The sequence below is a fragment of the Mycteria americana genome, chromosome 6, assembly GCF_035582795.1.
Source record: "Mycteria americana isolate JAX WOST 10 ecotype Jacksonville Zoo and Gardens chromosome 6, USCA_MyAme_1.0, whole genome shotgun sequence".
Classification (NCBI taxonomy): Eukaryota; Metazoa; Chordata; class Aves; order Ciconiiformes; family Ciconiidae; genus Mycteria; species Mycteria americana.
This window is the reverse complement of record NC_134370.1, coordinates 62,077,941-62,102,743: the sequence shown is the minus strand read 5'-3', so window position 1 is coordinate 62,102,743 and position 24,803 is coordinate 62,077,941. Positions and strand designations below refer to the sequence as shown.

The following is a 24,803-nucleotide window of genomic DNA, read 5'->3' as shown; positions in this document are numbered from 1 at the left end:
CATCTGCATTTCCTGAAATCAGCATAGAAACTTCGACGGTCCATGAAATCAGTGGGGAAACGTCTGCCTTTCCTGAAATTAGCATAGAAACTTCGACGGTCCACGAAATCAGTGGGGAAACGTCTGCCTTTCCTGAAATTAGCATAGAAACTTCGACGGTCCACGAAATCAGTGGGGAAACATCTGCATTTCCTGAAATTAGCATAGAAACTTCGACAGTCCACGAAATCAGTGGGGAAACATCTGCATTTCCTGAAATTAGAATAGAAACATCCACAAGTCAAGAAGCCCGGGGTGAAACATCTGCCTTTCCTGAGATTAGCATAGAAACATCTACAGTCCACGAAATCAGTGGGGAAGCATCTGCATTCCCTGAGATTAGCACAGAAACACTAACAAGTCAAGAAGCCAGGGGTGAAACATCTGCCTATCCCGAAATTAGCATAGAAACATCCACAGTTCAAGAATTAAGTGGGGAAACTTCTGCATTTCCTGAAATTAGAATAGAAACATCCACAAGTCAAGAAGCCCGGGGTGAAACATCTGCATTTCCTGAGATTAGCATAGAAACATCCTCAGTCCATGAAACCAGTGTAGAAGCATCTGCATTGCCTGCTGTTAATATTGAAACAGCTGCCACATCTTTGGCCAGTGGTGAGCCCTCTGGTGCTCCAGAGGAGAAGGAAGTTCCTGACGCAACATCTGGAGCTGTGACTCACTCGATCGCAGGCATTTCAGGGGAAACCTCTGTCCCAGACGTTGTAATTAGTACCAGTACGCCAGATGTTGAACCAACACAGGGACCCAGGAACCATGAAGAGGCTCAGCTCGAAATAGAGCCCTCCCCTCCCGCAGTGTCAGGACAAGAGACAGAGACAGCTGTTGTTCTAGACAATCCCCATCTGCTGGCCACCGCTACCGCTGCCCTGCCCCAAGTCTCACAAGAAGCAATAGACGCACTAGGACCCACTACAGAAGGTACTGTGTCTTCTCATACGGCAGGGAACACGCTATGGAGGGGAAGGGAGGGAGGAGGCATAGCTGTCACATTTTGCTTCTTCTACAGCAGAGAACATTAACATGGAAGCAGGCTTGAGCGAAATATTACTGTGGTGGGAAGCCATAAACATGTGGGGTTTTCCACAGGTTGTGTTCCATAGCTTCTGTCTTAACAAATGACAGTCTGTGTTTGGGCAGGTAATGCAATTATCCAGCCAGCCTAACCACATCCCCAGAAGCCTCCTGGACCTTCCTCCTGCCTGCCCACAGCAATTACATGTCCCTGGGAAGAGCAGCAGAGGACCAGTTCAAGGGAAGTGCCAGGAGATGCATGTCTGGCCTTCCCCCACTGCACCATAGCAGTAGGCATCGTTCACTCCTCTGAACTGCTGTTCCTGGTGGACACGGCTGCACCCCAGCCGTGATGAGCAGCCTGGTGGAGCTGGCACCTGCCAGGAACATGGTGGGGCCATCGTTTCCTTGTGCCCCCCAGGGTACCCGAGTGATCGCTGCGACGTAGGTGAGCTCTCCCCTCTGTGTGGCCGGAGGTGGGGGCTCGGAAAAGAGTATTCTGTGAATGGTCATTGAGAGACGCTGTGGCCAGGCTCCTGAGTGTGACATAGCTGGGGAAGGCACTAGGGCATTCACCCCCCTCTGAAATTGCTCTTAGCCATTGCTATAATCTAGAGAAAACAACAATTTTTTCTTCTCATGTGGAAACAAGAGCAAAGACGGCTCCACCCGCCAGAGACTTCCACCCTGGCTAGTGGATGCAGCTGAGAAGTTGCATAAGACAGGCTGCAAGTCTCTGTCCCGTTTTGTTTCTCTTTCTGTGATGTGTTGACTTGCTGCCTGTATCCCCGAGTGTTTCATAGCACTTGCTCTGGAGTGGGAGGCTGGCCATCAGCAGCTTTGCAGTGCCGAGGGGTAAGAGGCAAAGCAAGCCAGCTGGGGACAAAAATCTCTGATCTCAGCATCATCTGTGCTGAGTGCAATGTTTGCATTGGGCAGACTGCTCCAGTCCCTTTGGCACAGAGTGTGGGTGCCCTCTGGTCTGTGTCTTATGCTGCTCTCTGCAGCTAGAATGGGCTAAATGTGTGAGACGATGCTCAGAGCATTGCTACCTTTTGTCAGCTTTGCTGATAAGTGCCCTTCTTTCCACCCTGCCCCTTTTTTGGTGTTTTAGCACTCTGCCTTTGGTAGGACCCCTTGCTGCCAAGTATAAACATACAATATTTAAATCTGAGTAACCATTTATGGTGAAAACACTCTGCTAGCTTTCTGACGAGCATCCCTCAAGCAGTGTTCACGTGCCGTGGAGGCATTAGGATACTGCAATGAGAAGAAAATGAGATGGGATGTTGTTGTGCTTGCTGGTGGCTGCTTCTTGGCCAAGGGAGGAGCCCAGTCCCAGTAACACAGGATGTCCCGCGACATCCCTGGCCACGGCTTGGTTTCACTTTGCTGGCTCCTGGGGACAGGCCCTGTTTCAAAACCATCAGTGCTTGTGCTATTGTATGAAGGTCCTACATATGCTCAGTTCTCAATGGGCCACACGTTCATGTAGGACATGTCGCTTAAGTATGGTACAAAATGTATGTGCGAAGAGATTTGCTCAGTTCCTTCTAGCAAAAGTGATATTAATTCCACCCCGTTCCCACATTGCCTCCTGAACTGCTTCTTTTTGGTTAATTTACCCCATTCAGCATAGGTAGCTCTGGACTCAGTAAGGATCTGTAAGTGCAGGGCTTTGTGAAGCTCAGCCTGGTTTCTAACATAATTTCCATCCCCAAAGTGTTTTGAATGAGTCACTGCATTTCCCTCTGCGTCACTTCTCTCCCTCGGGGAAAACAGGTAATCACAAACCTTTGTTCAGTCCTGCTCATAACACATTTGAGGTCCTGTCTGTCTCTGCTGAGCAGCTGCACAGCGGATGCTGCAGGATTGGGTGAAGGCAAGTCAGCGGAGTTGTTCCTGCAGCACTGGTGCAGCCTGGCACAGTGTCCAGGGCTTGGCAGGGTGCTGCAGGAGTTACACACCCAAAAGCCCTCCTTGCATACCTAATGGACTCTGCTTTTGGGCCATGCCCCGCTGCCACATCCAAGCCTGGAGACAAAAACAAGCCAGCAAAGGCAGGGTTGAGGGTAAGGAAGAAAAAGAGCCAGTGAGGCTCAGTAAAAAAAAAAAAAAAAAAAAAATATTGGCCCCAAAGTATGGTTTTATTTCACTGCTTTTTCTTTTTATAAATTACCCACAAGGCAACTGCCAGATTCTTTGGAGCATTTGTCAGCCAACAGTCTTGTGAAGTATTTTGAAAGAAAACCATGTGTTCAGCAGCCCATGTGTGAAGAATCTTGAAAAATGTTCTGAAATTGGAACATGTTGTGTATTTGCAAGTCACAGAGATGACGATGTAGCAGCTGGGGTTTCTTAGCAGGTGACAGGGAGAGGTAAGCGACGACTGCATGAAGTTTAATTGTAGACTCTTTATAAACTAGAGATGGGCTTGGGTACACGCCCATGGCTGGTGGTCCTACCAGGGAAGATATTCTAGGGTAAAACTTCTCTTTTTATTGGTAAGTTTCTTTACTACAGTGTCCCTATAGGGTTAAATGCAGTCCTGGTCAGGGTCTGAAGGAAGCTTATCTAGGTAGCAACAAAGTGTATTGACTATGAACTTGCAACACCCCTGCAACAAGGCGAACTTCTCCTAGAGAATTAGAGCAAAGTGATGACAAAAGAAGAAAAAAAAAAAGGAAAAAGAATCACAGATTTCCTTTTTCAGGTCGTTACTCTTTACAGTGCTCTGGGGATTGTGACCATGGAAAGTCTACAAGGCAGAACTATAGGCTGGAACCCAAAATGCTATTTCCCATGTTGTGGCTGCCTTTTTACCTGAAGCTTCCCAGTCTTGAAATTTAGCTCTTGCAAAAAGATCAGTTCTAACATCTGTGCCTTGTACTGTGCTCAGAGTTTCTAGGATGTAATGGATGCCCGTTAAGTGCAATTAATTTTGACTAACATTAAAGCACTGGTGAAACTAGTTCAGCTTACAGAAGGCGCTTAGAGTGAGGAGCAGGGAGGCATGCGGCTGTCGCCCTCTTGTCCTGTCGTTGAAGGGTTCCAGTTAGATCCAGCAGTCTTTTTAGTGGGATGATTTAAGAAGAATGATATTTTTCTGCTCTCGTGTAGCCTCTAGTTCTCTCTAAAAGCCAGAGCCAGAAGCACAAGAAGACCAAAGACTAACGCTTGGAGTGCCAATATTTTTTAATATTTAACCAAATTGAAGGCTACGCATGCACATGACTACGTCAGCAGTTTGATTCCTCCACAAGGACAGGAACCCCACAAGCTTGAAGAATTGTCCATAGGCTTGGCTGCTTCATCCAGAGTTTTGCCAACTCAGCGAGTCTTTTTGCTTCTGGTAACATTTGAAGACAAATAATTATTAGCTGAAAAAAGCATGCTGGCACTTCAGTGAAAGGCTGTGGTTTGGAGCACTCTGACCAGTCAATTACTTAAAAACTTCACTCAAGTTGGGGGAAAAAAAGAGAAATGTGCTGATATGGCAGCTATTTATGTTAAGCTTTGCTTGTCTCTGGTGAAACAAGTTCATGAAGTCTGCTGCCTATGGCCCTGACACAGCTGAACGTTAGAATCCAAATGAGGAAAGGTCTTGATGGGCTTTCCTCATTCTTCACAACCTGGAAGTCCAAGGGATAGAGTTTTGTTGGTCCAGAGAAGATCAACCCAGAAGAAAAAAGTCTAGAAAACATTTACCTAATGTTTCACATTTACATAATGTTTCACCTAATGTGGAATGAAGAGTATGCTTTCAAGAAGGAGATGAAGGTACCAGTCCTGTCTGAGAGACAAGCAAAAGCACAGACCATTGGTGGCTGACCAGATGATTCGATGTCTCCTGGATATACTGTCTGTTTTGCATAAGAAGTTTATTAGCTTAATTAAAATCTTTCTCTGAAGAGGCAACCTACAGTCCTGGACTAGTGTTATATACATGTCAGTTTACTTCTGTACATAATATTTTGGAGGCAGAGATGTCCAAATTTCCTGAGCTCTCCTTCCATGAGAGTGTTAGACAAATCAAAGGTCCCAGCAGATCAACAGTTTCTCCTGGAAACTTGCTGTTCTCTAGATGAATATAGCTTTTTAAGGCTGTAGCAATATCTGCCCCTTCTGCTGCATGGAGGCTTTGGTTTAATTATTGTAGTTAATTATTTTAATGACTTAATTGCTCATCATAAGTCATTAGCTGGCTATGTGATGTTTGATGCTAGCATTTTACTTAAAATGTGAGAGAAGTGTTTTCCCCAACTCCTCCTATTCTTTTCTTGTAGAAGTCACCTTACAATTGCTCCAATGTTTTTCTTTGCTGTTCGAGCTATCAGATCAGTAGTTCAAACTTCTCCGGAGTCTCTAAAAAGCAAATTTAATTTGTACCTGGATTTTTTTTTTCCTCAGTCTCTAGAAGATCATTATCTAGCTGGTCTCAGACTCCCTGTTTGGATAATTGCACTTACAAGGAGGCCTCTAAAGAAAGGGCGAGGGGCACAACAGGGACTGTTGGACATCCTGAAAATGCCTTGCCTTTCTGTCTTACCTTTTCCTCTCTGCAGAGCAAAACCAGGAGTTTAAATCCTAAAGTATATTTCTAAACCGGTTACTCACAGCTTCAGGAAAATGATACAGTTTGTTCAGGGTTTGGGTGATAGCATCCTCTCTGTTCACAAGCTGCTTCTCTTTAGTAGCTGTTTTAAGCACAAAGCTGACCTTGTTTAACAGATATTCTTGCTCATCTTCCATACAGACTGCCATTGAGAGAAATGCACAGACTGTATTGTTTTAAAACGTGTTAGCACTGTTTCTCGTATTGTCTTCTTAGGTTGGGATGAAGGATTTTTAAAGCATTTCCTTCTCACCACTGACACTGCGTGTTCACTTTTGCATGCCATTTGCCTTCTGAGCAAAACCAAGACCAATCTATTTCTCTTTCATTTCTAAAGGATTTCTCTTTCCAATTTCCATGATCTAGTACAGCAAATTGTTTTCAAAGGCATTGGGAGAATACTCACTTATGATGTGTTTAGCTGCACCAAAAGAAAATAGTTCTGACTAAATATAGTATATATCTGGCAATGTAAAAGAAATCTTAGGAAGAAAATGGTGAAACAAATTCAAAGTTTGTGTTGTAGCTGTGTAACTCCTCTTGCTTTCTCCAGCCAACAGTTTACATCTTCCATATGCAAGACCCTGTTTACATTGGATATTTTGTTTTAATTGTTTTGTTTTTTAAAAAAAAATCTAGAAATTAGGCCTTGGGTCCTGTTAATAGCAAAAAATAGAAACTGTTTGACAATAGATTTGAATAAGCTTTTGCAACTTCTGGGCGATATTAACTGCAGTATGAATTGTCTTCTAAAGAGCTGCTAATTTTGCATTATCCTCAAGAAGTGAGTTAATAATACGCTCTAAATGGGCTTCCTATTCTTGGCACTGCAAGGCATTTTCTCCCCTGCCTTTGTTTTAGAGCTGAAGCTCTTGAAAGTAAGGGCAAGGGCTGCCTCTGTTCCGCATCCCATGCCGCATCACTTGTCCTTTGTTAGTGCTGCGTAACAATAGCAGTAGTCTTGTCTTCTTGTCGGTTGATAAGCGCTTGAGCCCCATCTCAAAGCAGAGCTGACTTTTTGAATGACTGCTCACCCAAGCAAATAAATAGCTCACATCTGCCTGAGATCCTTGGATGTCAAGGTACCTGGCAGCCGGTGCTGTGGAAGTGGGGGCTCGCTTTGTGCTGAGCGGAGCTGGCACACCTAGCGTGCCGCAGGCTTTTTAGCTGGCTGAAGAGGTGTACGGTGATTTACTAACCTCATCTAGCTCTAAACTCTGTGGAAGTGGACACATTTATGGTATATAAAAGGTTATGAAGAAAATAGCCAAGCATTGTGTGTTAGGTGGGATTTTTTTTTTACTGGAGTTCTCACCTCCTGTAAATCCTGTGGCTTTGATGCAGTATCCTAAAAACACCCACAAACTGGCTTGCCAAGGTTTCCAGAGACAACATCACTGCCAATTTTACCATTTAGAACTCACTTTTCGAAAAGACCTCCAAGACCTAGATTTTCGGGGAGGACCAGAACCAGCAGCACTTCTCCAACCCAGCTGGTATGTTTGAGTTCCCTGATACCAGCTTGTTGAGGTGATTCTACATCCAGATGGAGATAGGGTCACTGCCCCAACAGCCCAATGGGCTGAAGGGGGAGTTTGGTATTTATGATCATGATGTGCTTAAAATGTCTTCTCTCCAGCCATTTGCAGCACACTTCTGGGGGAAAAAAAAAACCCCTCTCTGTGTCTCACTTGTATTTGTTGTCTGTTTTTCCAATACTACCTACAAGTACACACCCTTTCTCTATGTATCATATATAAAAATATATATGTATATGTATGGAGAGATATATAACATATATATTATATGCAGATATTTGTTTTTACAGCATATATAATATGTGCAATCATATTATATACAATACCTGTAAAAGGAAATTCTGTTCCAGTGTTATTTCCCAGATGGAAATTTGTGGCAATGAATTTGCACGTGTGTGCCTGCTCCCTCCTCCTCCAAGACCAGGGATGGCAACTCACAGTGGGTCTCCTGTGTCTCAGAAGAGATCTTGGATGTGCCAAGTTTTAGTCCACGTGGCCGAAGACGGCTGAAGACTCATTATTCATTATTAAACATTCTACTTCAGCTCTTGTATGTGCTTTGTTCCCACTTCTGCAGCGTGCTTTCCACTTCATGGAGCCTAACGGACAAAGGAGAGCCTTTCCTTACTTGTTCAGCTGGAGCCCACTGGAATCAACACCAACTTCTGCTGCCACTGCTGTTGGGAAGCCCAAGGGGCTTCTAGAGTTGTAATCATCCCTTAGGATACCTCGTTTTCCTTTATGGTCTCTATCTTCTAGGAACTCCAAGTGTGACTAATAAGCAATAGCCAGCCAAGTTCAACTCTTGCTTTCTGTTAGGCCCATGACCCCCATTTTGTTCTGGAAAGTATTTATTAGTGTCATGGAAATAGGATCTTCAATTCTCTTCATGTTGCAGCAAACAAAGAAATCCAGAAAGCATTCATGAGTATTTAGAAGGGCAATTCAGAGGAAAAAAAATCCTTCTATCAGTGAAGAACTAACTGCAAAACTGGTGTAAGGGGTTCATCAGCCATCTGAGGAATAATTGCATTGCTCACAGTGATACAGCCTAGAATAAAGATGACAACCTTCATGCTCCAAAGCACGAACCAATTTACCATCCAAGGTCAGGAAGAACTTCTTCCATCTTTTAGGCACGTTACAGAGCATGTCAACTTTTAGTTGACATATCAGAGGTTGGCCACTGAGCAACTAGACAGCCACATGCGGTAAAACATGCATCTGCTCTCATATGTCTGGGGGCACTGAGCAGCTGGGCCAGAGTTCTGCAGGGAGACAGTGTCCGACCGAATAAACCCCAATCAGAAGACGAGCACAGACCTTGAGGAGTCCCTGATCTGCTCTGGTATTTCCATAGCCAGCATGTTTATCATCTTTGAATGTTTCCTCACTAACCCCTCTCATCCACAAGAAGAGCATGGAGTGTTATTCAACACTTTTAAAGCCTTACATTTCTTCTGAGCATGAAAGAGAGAGACATCTCGCATGAGGATCTAACCAGTCATCATTTAACCTAACCTGCATGGATGTGCTCCCACTTTCTTCCCTAGTCTTCTTCCTTCTTTCTTGAGTTGAACATCCCTGAAATCTTTCCATTCTGAATGATGTTTCTTCTGATTCTGAAGCTCAATAAGTAGTATTAAGGCTCAGTCTGGAGAGATACTGGGAGAAGAGCTTTTACTTGCAGCACAAGCTAGATTTTACAATATATAGATACAAACTGGCTACCAGGGGCCTTCTTTAGAGCATCCATGCTTCCTTCCTCCTGCCCCAAGATGACAGGGAATGAAAGTGCTACCCAGGCTTGTGCTAATTAGCAAATGAGAAACATTGGAGAGTTGGGGGACAAATTCTTCCCATATCAACTTCTCTTTTCACCTCCAGAAAAGCAGAAAGAATCTAAGGGCTGTTCTAGGTGGGAAACTAAGAGTAGTTTCCTCCACCAAGAAGGAATCCACAGCTGGAAAAGATGTACAGCTTCTTCCAGCCTCATCACAAGCAAGAGAGATCATAGTGGGGACAGCTCTGGAGAAAATGGCACTGCACTCCAGTATTCTTCACCAAGAAAGAGGCAGCCATAGCCAGGCCTAAGATCCTCAAAGGGAAAAGGTTGAGGGTCACTGAACCACCTTTGGACCCACTTCTTTTCTTCCTTGCACTTTCTTCATCTTCACTGAGAAGATTTCTTGCCCTGGAACTTCATCTAAATTATGGTTAGGAAGAAACTAGTAGCAAGCACTGGACCCAGGAAGGCTGGTTAGGAGATAGGAATCTCTTTCAGGATGTTTCCATCACTTATGAGAATTCCACATTCTTCCTCGTAGGCACATAGCTGGTGGAGACACAGACACAAGTTTGCGTGTTTGATCCATTAGGCAGAGGCAGTGGACAAGGAAGAGTTACCACAGCTGTCAAGGACACCAAGTGCTGTGTGCTGGATACCTCTTGCTGAGCTTGTCCTGATATCTTCAGAGTGGTGTTCAACCACCAAGTGACAGAAAACCAACGTCTTCCTTGTAGGGTGGGTTGGGTCTCTTGCCTTCATTCTTCCAGCAGCAGCAGTGGCAGTATGTTTTAAAATAAGACTCTAGCATCTCCCAGGTTCCCCCAAAACAACTGATATTCCCTCCTAAACAAGCAAGGAAACAAGTTCTCCTGTTGGTGGAGTTGTCTGCCCCGAGCCCTAATGGAAGCCCTTGATTTCTTGCAGACACTGATGAGTGCCACTCAAGCCCCTGTCTGAATGGAGCTACCTGCGTTGATGGCATCGACTCTTTCAAATGCTTATGCCTTCCCAGCTACGGAGGGGACCTGTGTGAGATCGGTACGGCCTACCTGGCTTCAGCTAATCTTACTAACTGCTGCACTACCTCATTCCCACCCTACCCCCAAAAAAGCTGTTCCCAAGTGCTTCCATCAGTCCTGCCCTCATCTCAGTGAGCTAACCTCTAACAGCAGCTTAAAATACAGTAGGGAAAAGCTTTGAGACTTTTGCTTATGTATTTTGCTTGCTTTGTTCATCACAGCGCCGGGTCCTCTGAGATTCCTAAGCAGGAGCTTCTGGTGTCTTCTTCAGCTTTCTCTTTTTAAAGTTTCTCTTGTGAAGCTCCATACAGATTGTAACGGTGTTGATCACAGAAGTCGCTGTCTCTTTGGGTCAAGGGTCTTTCTGTTCATCTGTAACAGTAGGGAAACATCTGAGTACATCTTCGCCCCAGGCAAACTTTCTCTGCTAGACTGGAATTTCATGGAAGGATGCTCCAACTGAGCCATGCAAAATGATTGTGTTTCTCTCTGTGAAGATGCAGCTGAGAGAAGCCTCGTTCACTCCAGGAATCTCCACCAATTTGACACAGTATGACATTTTTGTCATCTCTTCAACGTGGCTTCCTGTGGCAAAAGCAGCAGGGAATGAATATCTTTGAGAAAATGTGAAGTGACCTATTTTTCCATCAAAATTAGGTACTCTGACCTGCACTAATACTTCTTTTTGTTTCTACAAGGAAAGAAAAAAAGGGTTGGTTTTTTTCTTAAAACTGATGAAAGTCCAAACTTTTATCAGCTTAGCCGAGGGGAAGCTCTCCTGCCTTGCTCAAACAAAAGAGGAAAAAGGTTGCAGTGTCTTCTTCACCTTGGCACGAGTAATGATGGTATATATTGGATTTTCTCCTCCCCTTCCTCTGCATCTCTCTTTCTGCTTCCAATATGATCCTATGGAGTAGACCATAAGAAGGCAGCTCAGGATCATTGGACTGTCTGTCTTAGCATCACTTTCCTAATGCAACCTAATCAGCCTCTGATTTCCCCATCCCTGCTACCTGTTGTTGAAGATCCCTGTAATAGAACAAGAGACTTTCTACCCTGCAGCCACTTAGAACCTTGTTTGTTCCAACCCAGACTTAATTTCCTCTCTTCTATGATTTATGGGCTGTGATGCCTGGGGGCCATAGCCTAGGAGATGCAAGAGGAAGCCAGTGCCCCGAATTCGTGGTGAATGTAAATCTTCATTATTCCCATGAGGAAACCTTCCATTCTATAACATCTATTGGTCTCCCAGAACAGCAGGACACCGTAGGTGAGCTCTGCCGTCTGCGCACACAGCCCGTCCTTCTTGTCACCACAACAGTGTCCCTACCAGGGAACAAGCTTTTCCTCATTCTTTCCCAAGATGATTGCTGTCATATTTCTCCATAAGTAACAGCTATGTAGGAAAGAATGGCCTTTCTCCTAGGAAATGTCCTGCTGAGGTTCTGTGCCATGTGCTGTCCCATCCCCAGGCTGTGATGACAAAGGGTGGCATTCAAACTGCTGGAAAAAAGACTTAAATCTCAAAAGAAAGAGCATGTTCTCTGCTCACCTTGTGCAAGCAATCTGCCTGCAAAGACCAAGAATCCTTAGAGCTTCAGCTACTTCCAGATAATCCATTTGATCTGTTGAAGAAGGCAGAAAATGTTTTTAATGCCTCAACTAACTACCAACCCTTCCAACATCTCAAGCATCTGCAATCTCCAGCTGGAAGAACACCAGAAGGGTGGGTTAGGAGGAATTAGTGTGATTGAAGGTGACAAGTGCTTTGACCTACCAAGTTTAACAACAGAAGAAAGAAACTGAGTACATAAAACCTTACTGGAAAGGGAGAGAGGCATGAGGACTCATTAAAGCCCAGCACTCCAAGAGCAGCAAGTGCCTGAGAAAGGATGGTAGATCGGGCATCTGAAAGGCTGAGATAAAACACATTTCATTTTCTGTTTCCTTCGGTCACATGGAGCAGATGTGTGGTGTTGCATTGCATGGGAGCTGCAGAAGGTCTTTTCTGGTGGTTTCTCCATTCACCTCTGCTCTCCCCTGTCTGTGGTTTTATTTTTTTTCATTAATGGGTCCAACTCTTCAGTTTTTCTCAGGTGGTAAAAGATATTCTGAAAAGTTGAGAAATTTGTTTACTTCTCTAGCAGCTTCCAAGCTTTTCCCTTGAGATTTCATTTTCTCTTTCCACCATGGTAAGTTCCTGCCTCCGTCTCTTTTCTCCCACCTTGGTAGGCTTGCTTCTCCTCTAGAGCTCCAGAACCACACCAAGCGATGTGACCACCCGATCCTGGGCTCTCCTCCTCTCTTTCCTTTTCAACACATACATGTTGATTCTGGGCATCTGGATTCAGGTTTTGGAGTTTCTTTCCAATGCAAGAAAACTCTGCAGGCCAGCATAAGTGGGAAGAGAGGTGTTCTTGCTTGGTCAGTTCCTCAAAAACAGAGTCCAGAAACATGACACAGGGATTGAATTGCTCAGGAATAATTTTGTCTCACTCAAGTTTTCTAGTAGCACTGGTCATGTTACTACAAACATGGGGTTTTCAACACAGGCTCCCCTCTCTGCGTGTGTCTTGGATGCTTTCTGATCATTTTCCCTAGGATTCCCACAGGCAACAGTGTCAGGGTTTGCTTTTTAGTGGACGTGACCATGTGTTGTCCTATGCCACGAGAGCATGAGCTGCTAAGAGGTGAGTTGGAAGGCTTCCAGACCCATGCACCAACTCCTTTTCATCCCTCCTTTGTGTGTTTCAGACCTGGAAAACTGTGAGGAAGGCTGGACCAAGTTCCAGGGCCACTGCTACAGGCACTTTGAAGAGAGGGAGACTTGGATGGATGCAGAGACCAGATGCCGACAACATCAAGCCCACCTGAGCAGTATCATCACCCCAGAGGAGCAAGAATTTGTGAACAGTGAGTGCTGAGGACAGCCTGAGACTGGGCAGGGGTCCATCCATTGGACTCTGAGTCTATGGGCAGATTTATCCAAAATTATGTAAAAAACCACAATTTCCCCCACTAGTGCTCAGATATTTCCTAAAGAGGCCTCACCCTTCCATGGAAGAGGAAGAACCATCCAGCCATGAGACAGAGGAGGGCCCTTTCTTGGCTAGGACAGATTTTTGCTCTTACCACATTGCTGATGTGGCTTGTTCACAAGATGTTCACCTGTTGCAACAAGCATGATGACCCATGCCAGCGTGGGTGGCTCCATGTTGAGTGGGGAGGGAGATGGACAAGCACGATGCAGGGAAAAAAAGGACATCAGGGGCTAGTGACTGAGAAGGAGCCAAATGACCTGAAGGCTCCAGGGCCAGAGACAGCTGAGATGGCAAAGAAACACTTCCAACAAGGTGCAGGAGAACCATGACACAATCTTCTCTCCCACTCTGGCTCTTCCAGGCCACGCACAGGACTACCAGTGGATCGGCCTCAGCGACAGAGCTGTGGAGAACGACTTCCGCTGGTCCGACGGGCACTCCCTGGTGAGCCTGCAGCCTGGGGCGGGCGCTGGCTTTCGGTGGGGGGGAAGAGGTTTCTGTTGGGTGGGAAGAGCCCCGTGAGCTACATGCTGAGTGCTTGGGTTGGGCATTGAGTGGAGGCAGCTCTAGACTTTGTAGGGCTCATGGTTTTTCCAAGCCTCTAGTAAGCTCCTGGGCACCATCGTGATAGAAATAACCGCTGTAGTAGCAGTGCTGGCAACCCGTGGTCTCTGCTGGGGAGATGCATGGGGGAGGCAGCAGCAGGGATGAAGGAGGGAGTAGGAGAGGGGTGGGCTCAGCCTTAGGTGAAGGGCTTTCCTCTCTCGGCAGCAATTTGAGAACTGGCGGCCCAACCAACCCGATAACTTCTTCGCGGCGGGTGAGGACTGTGTTGTGATGATCTGGCACGAGCAAGGCGAATGGAACGACGTCCCCTGCAACTATCACCTCCCTTTCACCTGCAAGAAAGGAACAGGTCAGCACCCTGCGCTGCGCCAGCAAGGATGGGGGACCTCAGGCAGTGGCTGCTAGCTGCCAGGGCCAGGGTTTCGTGTCTCCAGGCAGAGCCATCACTCCCACACGCCAGCTCTGTGCTCTCCCACAGACACAAGCAGCTGTTGCAATGCCCGGCTCTCACTGCCTCTCCAGGAGGCAGGACCGGAGCCCTGAGGCAGCCTGCTGCTTAATTTTAAGGCCCATTGCAGAATTTCCATATTCTCCTGCCCCCAAATTTTGTGGACAGAGGCAATCTCAATGGGATTTAAGGTTTTATGAACTTTTTAATCAATTGTCCCTTTTTTGTACTGCCTCTCTCTGTGTCCCCCCCCAACAAAGGAACGATCCCTCTGTGGACACAGCAAAAAAAGTCTGGCAAGCTCAGGGGATGGCACCTGCCCAGATGGGACCCAGACACCTTCTAGATCAGAGATGTTATTCCAAGGTGGGAATAATGAGGGAGGGCATCGCTCCCACTGCATCTCAGGGCTGGGCAAGGATGGCTGTGGACACGGCTGCCTCTTTCCACCCCAGAAGTGGCCGCCTTCCAAGCAGCCACTGCACACTCCCTCTCTCCGGCACTTAGACACCCCACGGGACAGGAGGCAGGAGAAGCGGAGTGACGAGGCTGTGTGTGCCCAGCCTGCGCCAGGAGGCAGGAGCTGCCCAGGTGTGAGCTGCCCGCTCAGCCAGGCAGGACTCCTCAAGCTCTCCATGTCTCTGCCCATCTCTTGCAGTGGCCTGCGGGGACCCGCCCGTGGTGGAGAACGCCAGGACCTTCGGTCGGAAGAAGGACCGCTACGAAATAAACTCCATGGTGCGGTACCAGTGCAACCAAGGCTACATCCAGCGCCACGTGCCCACGATTCGGTGCCAGCCCAACGGGCAGTGGGAGGAGCCGCGGATATCTTGCATAAACCGTACGTCTCGGCCCCTTCACCTTCAGGATAGGGCTGATGCATCCCTGCAGCTCAGAGAAGGAGCTGGGGATGAGGGGGGCATCGCCATAGGGTGCAGGTTAGCTCCGAGCCAGGCAGACGGGGACATCGTGGTCCCCTTGACTTGTTGAAGGCTCCCCCGTGATGGGGCCATGGGAGCTGGCATCTTCTGGGCAGGTGTGGACCATGGGGGCTAGCTGGAGGGGCAACCTGGGCAATTCCTGCCCTGCAGGCTCCTCCACCTAGGAGGGGAGCAGGGGAGCTCCAGAGCCAGGAAAGAGCAACAAGGAGCTTAGCAACGGCCCAGGCTACTTAAAGAAAGGAAAGAAAAAGAAATGGTTTCTGAAAGGGTGTTTTGGCACCACCTGCATCAGCAGAGAGAATAGGAGGGGGGAGCTGTGGTCCCCCTGAGCCCTTCCCCGGCATCCCCCTGCCCTGGGAGCAGACAGGAGCCCTGCAGCAGAGCTAAGCCAAGAGACAGGGCTGGGCTCCTGACCCTTCTCCAGCTGACGGCAGCCAGCCCTCTCCCACTGGCGTCCCAGCCCACTCCCAGGCCTGCCTACACCCCTGTCCCATCCCTGCTCGCCTGCAGCTTCCCAGGAATTTCATCGGCCTCAGCCAAATCACATCTGTCCAGTGGCCTCCTTGCCAGGTTCTGGTCCAGCTGGGCAATTCCAGCTAAAGCAACAGTCCACGGCCAGGGAAAGTTGATATGGGCTTAAGGGACAAACCTCCGCCCCAGGGAGGAGATGGAAGGAGGAGGGATGGAGGAGGTGTTTGAGGGCTGCCATGTGGTTCGGACCAAGCTGCTGACTGCCTTGGCTCTGCCGAGGACCTGGAGAGTTGCAGGCTCCTCCCAGCACAGACCATCAGCGATCGAGAGACCTAGGCTGTTCCCAACCAGCTCTTGCTGCTTCCATCAAAACCCTCCTACAATTATTGCACCGGAACAGTGCCAGCTTCGAGGGAAACTGGCAGCAAAGATCAGGCAGAAACGTGGTCCCTGCCAGCCAGACGGGGCCGTTTCCCCTCCTGTGCCCTGAGCGCATCCCACTGCTGATGGATATTGCCTCCGCTGTCCCAGAGGATCGGAGAGGGACTGGCGGGGCAGTGGGGGAGATGAGGAAGCGGTCCCCATGCCCACCCCATTAGCAGAGCTGCCCTCCTGGCCGGGCCCAGGGAAGGTGTGGGACAAGCATCCGCAGAGAGGATGCTCCTGCCCAGGCTCCGGGGAGGCACTCGGGCACCTTCACCCCTGGTTGAAGCACAGGCCAGCTGCGGGGGCAAGAGAAGGGCCGATTGTGGCACACGCAGCCACCCGCCGGGCAGCGCTGCCTGCGGCTGCCCGTGTTTTTCCAGGGAGCCAGGGGCCCGGGCAGCCAGCGCGGGACAAGCAGCGTCTCTGTCCTGGCTCCTGCTAACAAGGTGCCTTTTCTTCTCCTCCCTCTCCCGCAGCCTCCAACTACCAGCGCAGGCTATACAAGAGGAGCCCCAGGAGCCGGTCGAGACCCAGCGGCAGAGCCGTGCACAGACCCACCCATTAGAGCGGGGCGAGAGAGACCGAGGGGGAAAGCGAGAGAGAGAGAAAAAGATTTTTAACGGAACAGTTATATTAACAGAGTCAATTTCTTCTTCTTCTTGTTGCTTTTTTGTCATATAAGGAAAAAAAAATTATATTAAAGACAAACCCACCTTTGTGTATATATATAAAAAAAATTAATGTTTTTTCCAAGCACCAAAGCAAAGCGAATTAGATCTCAGCATTTTTACTAACCGTCCGGTTCCAATTATCTTCGTGCCTTCGGGGACGGGGAGGGGGGTGGGTTTGCAGAGGGCAAGGGGTTAAGTTAAATAATAAAGATTATTATTTTTTCCTGATTTTATCCACGAACAATGTAATTATTTCTGTTATTTAATCTCCAGGGTGAACAGCACCTTTTGGGGTTTTATTTTTTTTTTTTTCCAGAATCCTACTGCTGCAGCGCGTCAGGGCAGGTGGGGAGGGCCAGGGGGCTGCGGTGGAAGGAGCTGCGGGAGGAGGGAGGTGAGGGGATGCTGAGTCCCGGGACCCGGGTGCTGGGGGCTGCGGCCCCTCTCTGCTTCCCCACCGCCCCCCCTGCGGCACAGCGCCCATCCCGGGACAACGTGCTCTTTCCAGGGGACCGTGCGGGGCACCAGCGTTCCCTGCACCTATTTATATTTTTGAACATATCCTATTTTGAAAGAATGATAAATAATAAAGAGAGTGAAACCGGAACGGGCACTTTGTTGGTGTTGTTTTCTGGGGGGAAGAGGGGTGTCTGCGTGGGCTGGGGGGGGTCTCCCACAGCAAGGCAGCAGGGAAGAAAGGGGAACCCAAACAGGGTCCTCCAGGCTACACGGGACCAGCTCAGCCCCAGCCAGCACCCAAGGGTGCAGCTCTGGTGACAACAGAGGTGTGGGGGCCAAGCCCCAGCCAAAGAAGGACCCTGGCCACCCCTGTTCAGCTCTTGCCCCAGGAGGTGGTTTACCCACATGCCTAAAACCCATCTAAAACCCACCGCCCGCAGGAAATGCTTCACCCTCCAGCTTCCAGTCCTGACACCTAGGGGGTTAATTAACACTCATTAATGAGGGAGCAGGGTGGGCGAAGGGCTGAGGCAGCAGCGATGAGACGATGCTCAGCCAAGGACAAGACAGCCCCAGGTGTCCAGTTGGGAACCCCCAAATCCTCTCCACATGGCAGACCCCTCACTCATTGCTGGGACAGAGATGGGGACACAGCCACGTCGCTCCAGGGCTTTCTCCACCCATTTATTAGAAGAGGTCCAGGAAAATACATCTTTTCATAACCAAATGCTCGAAGAAGGTGGCACTGGAGTTCAAGTGAAGTCCGGGCGAGGAGCACGTGGAGATAAGGCACTGGTGCTCCCACTGGGACAGGCACAATGGCATCCTTCAGCAGGATGGGGACGGGGCTGGAAGAGGGACTGGGATGCAACGGAGACATTCCACTCTCTGCCTCTGGCCGAATCCAGCCTCGCCTTGCTCCTATCCCGCAAGCTCGAGGGCAGGACCAGCGTGGAAGGGCAGGCGGCTGTCAGTGACATGCTGCCACTGCGGGAAGGGGCCACCACCCACGGGGTGGCAGAGGCCAAGCGGGGTGGCAGCAGCCCGTGGGGATCGTCCTCATGCACACCCCATGCTGGGGACGGTCCCACACTGCCCCAGCTGGCAGCCGCCCCGAGCAGCTGCATGTGCTGGCTGCTGAGCAAGATGTGGAAAATATAAAGGAAGGAAACAAAACAAAACAAAAAGAAGCCTCCCCCCGCCCCACCTCCCCCCAGTCACCCCCAAAACAGCCCTGGGAAACACCCGACACCGGGCACCTGTCACCATCAGGCTGGAAACATCCTCCGGCCAAGGAGCCCTCCCAGCTCCTTATCTCTCCTTGTAGCAGAAGACCCCAAACCTGCCCTTGCTGGGGAAGCCATAGCTGCGGACACCAGGCTCCAGAGGGCCACAGTTGGCCCGGGGCTTGGCGATGGGGTAGCGGACGCTGCCATCCGCCAGCCAGCCAGCATCGCAGCGGTCCAGCCCCAGGAACTTCCAGGCAGAGTAGAGCTGTCCCACCGAGGCGATCTCGGCCCCCGCGTCCTGGCAGCTCTGCTTGGCCTCCTCCAGCGTCATCCCGGCCGGGCGGTCCAGGTAGAAAACCTCTCCTAGGAGGGAGACAGAGGCATCAGTGCTGAGCATCATCCAGAGCCATCCCCATGCGGAGCATCCCCACCCGGGCTGAGCCCTGTGCCCTAAGGGGAAGGGAGGACATGGGATGCCACTGATCGGGCACAGCATCCTCCCCACATCCCACCCCCCAGCCCCTGGCCCAACACCCACCTCTGAGCGCAGAGGAGAAGCAGAAGGCATCAAAGCGGTGCAGGTGCCGGTGGCGCGGGCCGTAGCTGCGGATGCCCGGGGCGAGGTGCAGCCCACCACAGGGCTTGCGGGGCAGGCGGATGGGGTACTGCACGGTGCCATCGGCCAGCCAGCCCGCGTTGCACCAGTCCAGCCCCTCGGTCCAGGCCTGGAAGAGCTGGTTGAAGGTAGCGAGGACGGCACCCTGCTCCTGGCACACTCGCTCGGCTTCGTGGAAGTTGAGCCGGTACTGCCCGTGGGGAGGCTGGTAGGGGAACACGACGCCTGGGGGCAGACGGGGCGCTCAGCCGGCTCCGCGGGCAGCCCACCCACCCCGTCCGGCCCAACAGGAGCTGCAGGGGTCCCCCAGCCCATCCCAAATTCCGTCTCTGAGACAGGGACCACCCCAGGGTGGCACAGCCCAAGGCTCAGGCATGCGGGGATGGGGCTGCTCCGGGCACGCAGCCGCCAGCGGCGAGTTGCCAGCGACATCTGGTGGCACAGGGACACAGGGGCTCAGTCCTGGTCACACACGGACCACCCTCGTGGGGAGAGCGCCTGCACATACAGGGATGCACAGACTATGATAATGGGGGTGCAGGAACCGCCACCACAGGGTCATATGGACCACGGTCCTGGGGACACACAGACAGTGGTCCCAGGGAGGCATGGACCACCCCTGCGGGGATGGACAGACCATCGGCACGGGGACGCACAGGCTACAGGAACAGGGACACAAGGACCAGCATTACGGGGACGTACGGGCCGCGATCCCAGGGACACATGGACCACCAACATGGGGACGGATGGACCACTGTCACAGGGATAGATGGACTACAGGAACATGAGCACCACTACCACGGACTGCAGTCACAGGGATCGGTGGGGACAAGCCACCATAGGAGGCAGGGCCCAGGGGCCGAGGGGGTGGATAGGGGCACAGCAAGGGGGACATTTCCACAGCTCTGAGCTTGGCAGCGGAGCCAGGGCTGAGTCAGGTCTCTCGTGACAAGTGAGCAAGAGGGGTTGGACCAGTCACCAAGGTTCATCACAAGATGCACGGGGATACCCAGAACTGGGAGGCGAGGGGGCAGCTGCACATGATGCAGCACAGCGGGAACATGGGTGGATAAAGGCAGGAAATGCTGCGGCCACAGGGTCACACCCAGCTCTGACTCCACAGCAGCATCCCAGCATCCCGGCTGGGCAGACTGCTCTGGGCTCACTCACTGCTGACACCCCACAGTCAGACAGCCCTAAGCCACCACCCCATCACACTGAGCATCCTAGCCCCTTTCTGCCCACGGCTGGGCTCCCTGACCCCCCTGCCTTGCTACCTCCTCCAAGGAGGGGGTGCCACAGGAAAGCCAGGCTCACTGGCTTGGCGCAGGGAGTCGCACGGTCCCCACCATGCCCCCACCTTGCAGCCGGAGGTCCACCACATTGCTCTCGTCCTCCAGCCCATCGATGACCTCGCAGCGGTATTTGCCATCATCCTGCAAGCGCACGTCACTGACAACCAGCGAGGCCTCACGCCGGCCAGCCTGGTGGAGGTGAGCACGGCCCCGGAAGTCCCCAAAGGCCACGTAGGTCTTGCCGATGGCCACCAGCACGTCCTGCTCCTTTGTGTAGTCATCCCGCAGCTTGGACCACTTGATGCGGATCTTGCGCTTGGCCTCCAGGTCGGGCTCGTAATGGTAGTGGCAGGGCAGGGTGACATTGGCGCCACTGGAGCTGTAGACGGGGTCTTTGGGGGTCTCCACCACCAGCTTGGCCCCGTTGAAGTAAACCACTGGGGACAGGGAGGGAAGGCGTGAAGTGTGGGTCAGGGTCCAGGGCTGGGCAGTGTCCCCAAACCCCCCTGCAGCCACTCCGCTCCCTCCCTCCAGCCACCTCCTCTTCTGCCTGAGCATCCCATGAGCATCGCCCAAGCACCCCTGGAGCACCCCCACCTGCTCCTCTGGGCCCCGCATCCCCCCCAGGGGATGGGTCCCAGCCCCATCCCAGATGCAGGGGGGACTTCAACCCCTTGCACTGACCTGCCAGCCCCGCTTTCCACCAGCCCTGCCAATCCCCGATATACCTTTCTCCTGCCCGTTGCCCTTGTCGTTCATGATGTGGTTGTAGTAGAAGCCGTTGTAGAAGGGGTGGTGGGAGCCACTGGCCAGCCGCAGCAGGGTGGCCTCCAGGAGCAGTGGGAGCAGCAGCATGGCTGGGGAGCGAGGCCGAACCCTGAGCCTGAACTGCCGAGGGGGAAAGGGCTGTGGTAACACCCCAAAATAACCAGGAGGGCCCCAGTGCCGCCTGGCACACGGCAGCAGGCAAACCCCATCGCAGGGGTGCAAGGAGAGGGGTGAGAATAGCCGGCAGAGTGGCTAGCCTGCTCGCAGGGGAGGGTGCAGGCAACCTGAGCTGTGCCCCCAGACGTGCCCCACAACCGGGGCTCCCAGTCCCCTCCATCCTCATCCTCCCGCCTGGGTCACACCATGCACCACTGCATTGCCGCTGCCGCCCATTGGGGCTTGCAGAGCAGCCGGCCCGGAGTGGGGAGCTGAGACCAAGCTGGGGATGGGACAGCCGGGGGAAACGGGATCCCAGGGTGTCCTTTGAACAGGGAGCACTGGGAAAACATCATGTAGGAGGTGCAGAGGGAGAGAAGTGGCCAAGCGCCTCTGTAAGCCACAAGCTCGGTTTACAGAGGCAGCTTACAGAGGCAGTCGAGCGTGCAACCCAGCCGAGGAGAGGAGGAGAGAGCTTGGGGCTGCTTCTGCTGCCCCAGCACCGGACAAAGCCCGGCAGCACCCAGCTGGCCAAGGACCCCCGGCTCCAACCCAGGGCTGCCGTTTTGCGCCACAGACGTGGCTGGCGCTGACCCCATGCAACACATATCGCTCCCAAACCACGTCCCCCGGGTGGGGGGGAGCCTGGCTGCCCCAGGGCACCGGAGACCCACGCTACCCTGAGCTCTGGGTGCCCCGGGCACCCAAGGGTGCCCTGCATGGGGCTCCCCCAGGGCAGCTCGCAGCAGTATTTGCCGGCTTGTGAGCTCTCCCGGAGCCGGCAGAGGGGGCCCGGCACTCAGCAAGCCTCCAGCAGCCCCCCTCCAAGACTGGGAGGGATCTGACATCTGTGCCCCCTGCTTAGACAAGGTTTACGAGTGCCTGCAAAGGTGCCCCAGGCCAGGGAGCTGTGGGAGAGCGGGTACTCATCCCCAGCAGGGTCCGATGCGGGATACGGTGGTGGTCTCCGGGTACCAGGGCATGCAACCGGCTGCTCTCACCACGGGCTGCTTGCTCCCGGGCTCCCCTCTGCAGTCAGTGCCACCGCTCGCCTCCCCGTGGGGCGCAGCCCACACTTGCCACCCACCGAGGCCTGCAGAGCCGGTGCCGGAGGGTGCGGGGTGCACCCGCTCGACAGCCAGCGCAGCCCCGGAGCCCGGCGGCAGCGATGCGCCGTGCTGCAGGCACCGGACCCGCAGGCACGCTGCCACGTGCTGCCCGCGCGCAGCAGGGCTCGAGGCACCGGCAGCTTCGCACCTCGGTTTGGGGGGCAGCAGCCCTGGCCCCCCTGTGCCCCCGGTGCCTAGCCACCCCTCAGAGCCCAGCGTTGCGGTGACATGCCGGGGGGCCCGGCGTCCTCAACCGCCGGTGCCAGCGAGCATCGTGCTGCAGCACCCACCGCAGCGATGCCCGGCACCTTCCACCGTGACGGCCGGCACCCTCCATGGCGATGCCATCCCTCGCTGCCCTCCGCGGCAAGCGGGGTGCCTACCACCCCGGGGTGCCAGCCCTCCCCAGCCCCGGCTCCGGGGCCACGCTCTACTCACGTTGGTTGCAGGCAGGCTGCAGGCAGGCGTGCAGGCAGGCTGCAGGCAGATGCACTGTGTTTAGGGCTCTTGCAGGGCTGAGAGGAAGCAGCTCCAGGGCCTGCCTCTTAAAGGGAAACACACGCCTTTCCCAACCCCCTGCTCTCAGCCCGGAGCTGGGGTGGGTGCCCCCGGTCCCCCGCCTGCCCGCCGTGCCTGAGCGACGGCCTCGCCGGGCGCCTGCATGCTGCCTGCATGCTGCCTGTACGCTGCCTGCACGCTGCCCACACGCCTCATCTGTGATGTGCCAGCTGCCAGCATTGCCCCCGGCTTGGAGGGGAGAGCAGCGGGGAGCGAGGTGCCCCGTTGGGGCTGGTGGTAAACCGTGATGCCCTGCGCAAAGCCCCAGTGAAGCCACGGTGCCAGGGGAGAAGAGCCATCCCTTGTCCCACGTCCCGCCAGGGGGACTGGCCGCGGTGCCCAGGCAATGGTGGTGTTGAGCACGCACGTGGCAGGAGCACTGCAGACACGAGCGGCTCGATGGGTGAGCTGTGGCGGGTGGTGGTCCGTACCCAGGATGTGCGGGCAGCACCTGGGGTCCAGGGGAGGCAGCTGAGCCACGGGGTTCAGCCTCTTTGGGGTCTGCTTGGGGACGTGGGGGCAAAGCAGAGGCACGGAAACCAGGGTAAAAGCTTTGCACAAAAAGACAGTTGCACCCATCTGAGGGGGCATCATCCCTAGACTTGGGTGATGCCCTCGGCGCCAGCTCCCGCCAGCACACGGACATGCAGCCCTGGCTCCAAGAGCCCCAGATCCGGCCCTCAGGAAGGGCAGCACGGCGGCAGCACAGACGAGGGATGCCGGTCCAGGAGTGGCCGGTGGGGCCAAGCACATGGAGGAACCACGGAGTGGCGTGTGCCCCGACCCGGCGACCCGCTGCCCCGGCTCGGCGCGCCGCTTCACCCCCGCTTTGTTGTTTTACGGCAAGGAAATGAGGCGCAGGGGCCCCGGTCCAGCTCTTGCCGCCGTGCGGGACGGCGTCAAGCCGGAAAGAAAACAACTCGAGCAAAAATAAACTGCCCCGCAGCTGGCTGTGGGGTGAAGGGGACTGGGACCCCTTCCCAACAGCCCCCCGGCACAGCCCGCTCGGGGTGCGATCTTGTCTGCCTGCCACTGCCACGCTGATAGGGAGCAGCCGGCACGGAAACAGCGTTATCTGCCGCCAGCGCCGGCCCAGCGGCCCCCGTCCCCCATGGGAAGCCCTGACTGGGGATGGCTGCGGGACCCGCTGTCTGGAGGCACTGCTATTCCTTGCTCTCCTTTTCGCTGCACACCCACCCGTCGGGGCCTGCCAGCCCTCCTCGAGGAGGGACACGGCGGGGTCAGGCTGCCCAGGGACACAGGAACGTGACGACTGGGCATGCTGCCTGCTTACGGGCCCAGAGCAGGCTGCTCCGCAGCCCACAATGGAGGGGCAATGACATCTCCTAGCACGGTGGCACGGGGCCGCTGCGCTGCCTGCATCCCGGCCAAGGGTCCCCAGCCCTGCCCCATGGCCAGAGGAGGTGGTGGGATGGCGTCCCGGCTGCATCCCAGCTGCATCCCAGCTGCATGCCAGCCACTGGTGCCCCCCTGCAGTTGCTTGCCCAAGTTGTCTGTGTCCTGGTGAGCCGGATGGTTCCCTCCACTCCCCCAGCTGTGCAGACAGACGGACAGCCCCGTCAGGGCATACTGCTCCTTGGCGTGGCCACCCCATTGTTTCAGAGCCGAGGAACAAGCCACACGGTGCCCTGTGCTGCCTGCGCTGCCTGCACCACGGCGCCTGCCAGGAGCCATCCCCTGCCCGGCCCAAGGAGGGGAGCAGCGGCAGGGAAGGGGAGAGGAATGCTTCTGTACATCTCTCTTCAGCAGCAGCCATGGCTCACATTCGGCCACGGTTCTTGTCTGGATGTGGCCGCCAATGCCCTCCACCTCCTCCTGGGGAGCAGGCGGCATGGGGAAGGATCCAGCCACCAGCAGCCCCCCAAGGAAGGAGGAATCCCCTTCGCTCCCTCCTGCCTCTCACTCTATTTTTGGAGCTTCAGGGATAATCCCAGATTTGTTTTCTGCTCCCCGAGGGGAACCCTGGGTGGGACTGCGGGTTTCAGGGTGAGCGAG

At 53.2% G+C, this 24,803-nt stretch overlaps 2 protein-coding genes across 3 annotated transcripts in view; one reads left to right on the top strand and one right to left on the bottom strand.

Annotated features, from left to right (window-relative positions):
• ACAN (aggrecan) overlaps positions 1 to 16,491 on the top strand; it is a 28,460-nt gene extending 11,969 nt beyond the window's left edge. The window contains exons 14-20 of one of the 2 annotated variants that reach the window (XM_075504207.1): positions 122 to 978; positions 9,938 to 10,051; positions 12,787 to 12,945; positions 13,435 to 13,517; positions 13,845 to 13,989; positions 14,747 to 14,929; positions 16,403 to 16,491. In XM_075504207.1, coding sequence (XP_075360322.1) covers positions 122 to 978; positions 9,938 to 10,051; positions 12,787 to 12,945; positions 13,435 to 13,517; positions 13,845 to 13,989; positions 14,747 to 14,929; positions 16,403 to 16,491 — 1,630 coding nt within the window. The remainder of the gene's footprint in view (positions 1 to 121; positions 979 to 9,937; positions 10,052 to 12,786; positions 12,946 to 13,434; positions 13,518 to 13,844; positions 13,990 to 14,746; positions 14,930 to 16,402) is intronic. The other variant, XM_075504208.1, reaches the window with a different exon arrangement.
• A 1,782-nt stretch (positions 16,492 to 18,273) lies between these two features.
• HAPLN3 (hyaluronan and proteoglycan link protein 3) lies at positions 18,274 to 22,741 on the bottom strand. The gene is made up of 5 exons (XM_075506222.1): positions 22,668 to 22,741; positions 20,925 to 21,084; positions 20,262 to 20,633; positions 18,824 to 19,126; positions 18,274 to 18,648 (listed from the first exon to the last, which is right to left on the bottom strand). Exons 2-5 carry the CDS (start codon positions 21,049 to 21,051, stop codon positions 18,368 to 18,370), a joined length of 1,083 nt encoding a protein of 360 aa, XP_075362337.1. The 5' UTR covers positions 21,052 to 21,084; positions 22,668 to 22,741; the 3' UTR covers positions 18,274 to 18,367.
• Positions 22,742 to 24,803: the final 2,062 nt, after the last annotated feature.

Coding starts and splice junctions, on each gene's coding strand:
- HAPLN3 (XM_075506222.1), bottom strand. CDS start 21,051: ATGCTGCTGCTCCCACTGCTCCTGGAGGCCACCCTGCTGCGGCTGGCC. Junction 19,127..20,261: donor GGTGGACCTCCGGCTGCAAG/GTGGGGGCATGG, acceptor GTCTGCCCCCAG/GCGTCGTGTTCCCCTACCAG. Junction 18,649..18,823: donor CTTCTCCTCTGCGCTCAGAG/GTGGGTGTTGGG, acceptor TCTCCCTCCTAG/GAGAGGTTTTCTACCTGGAC.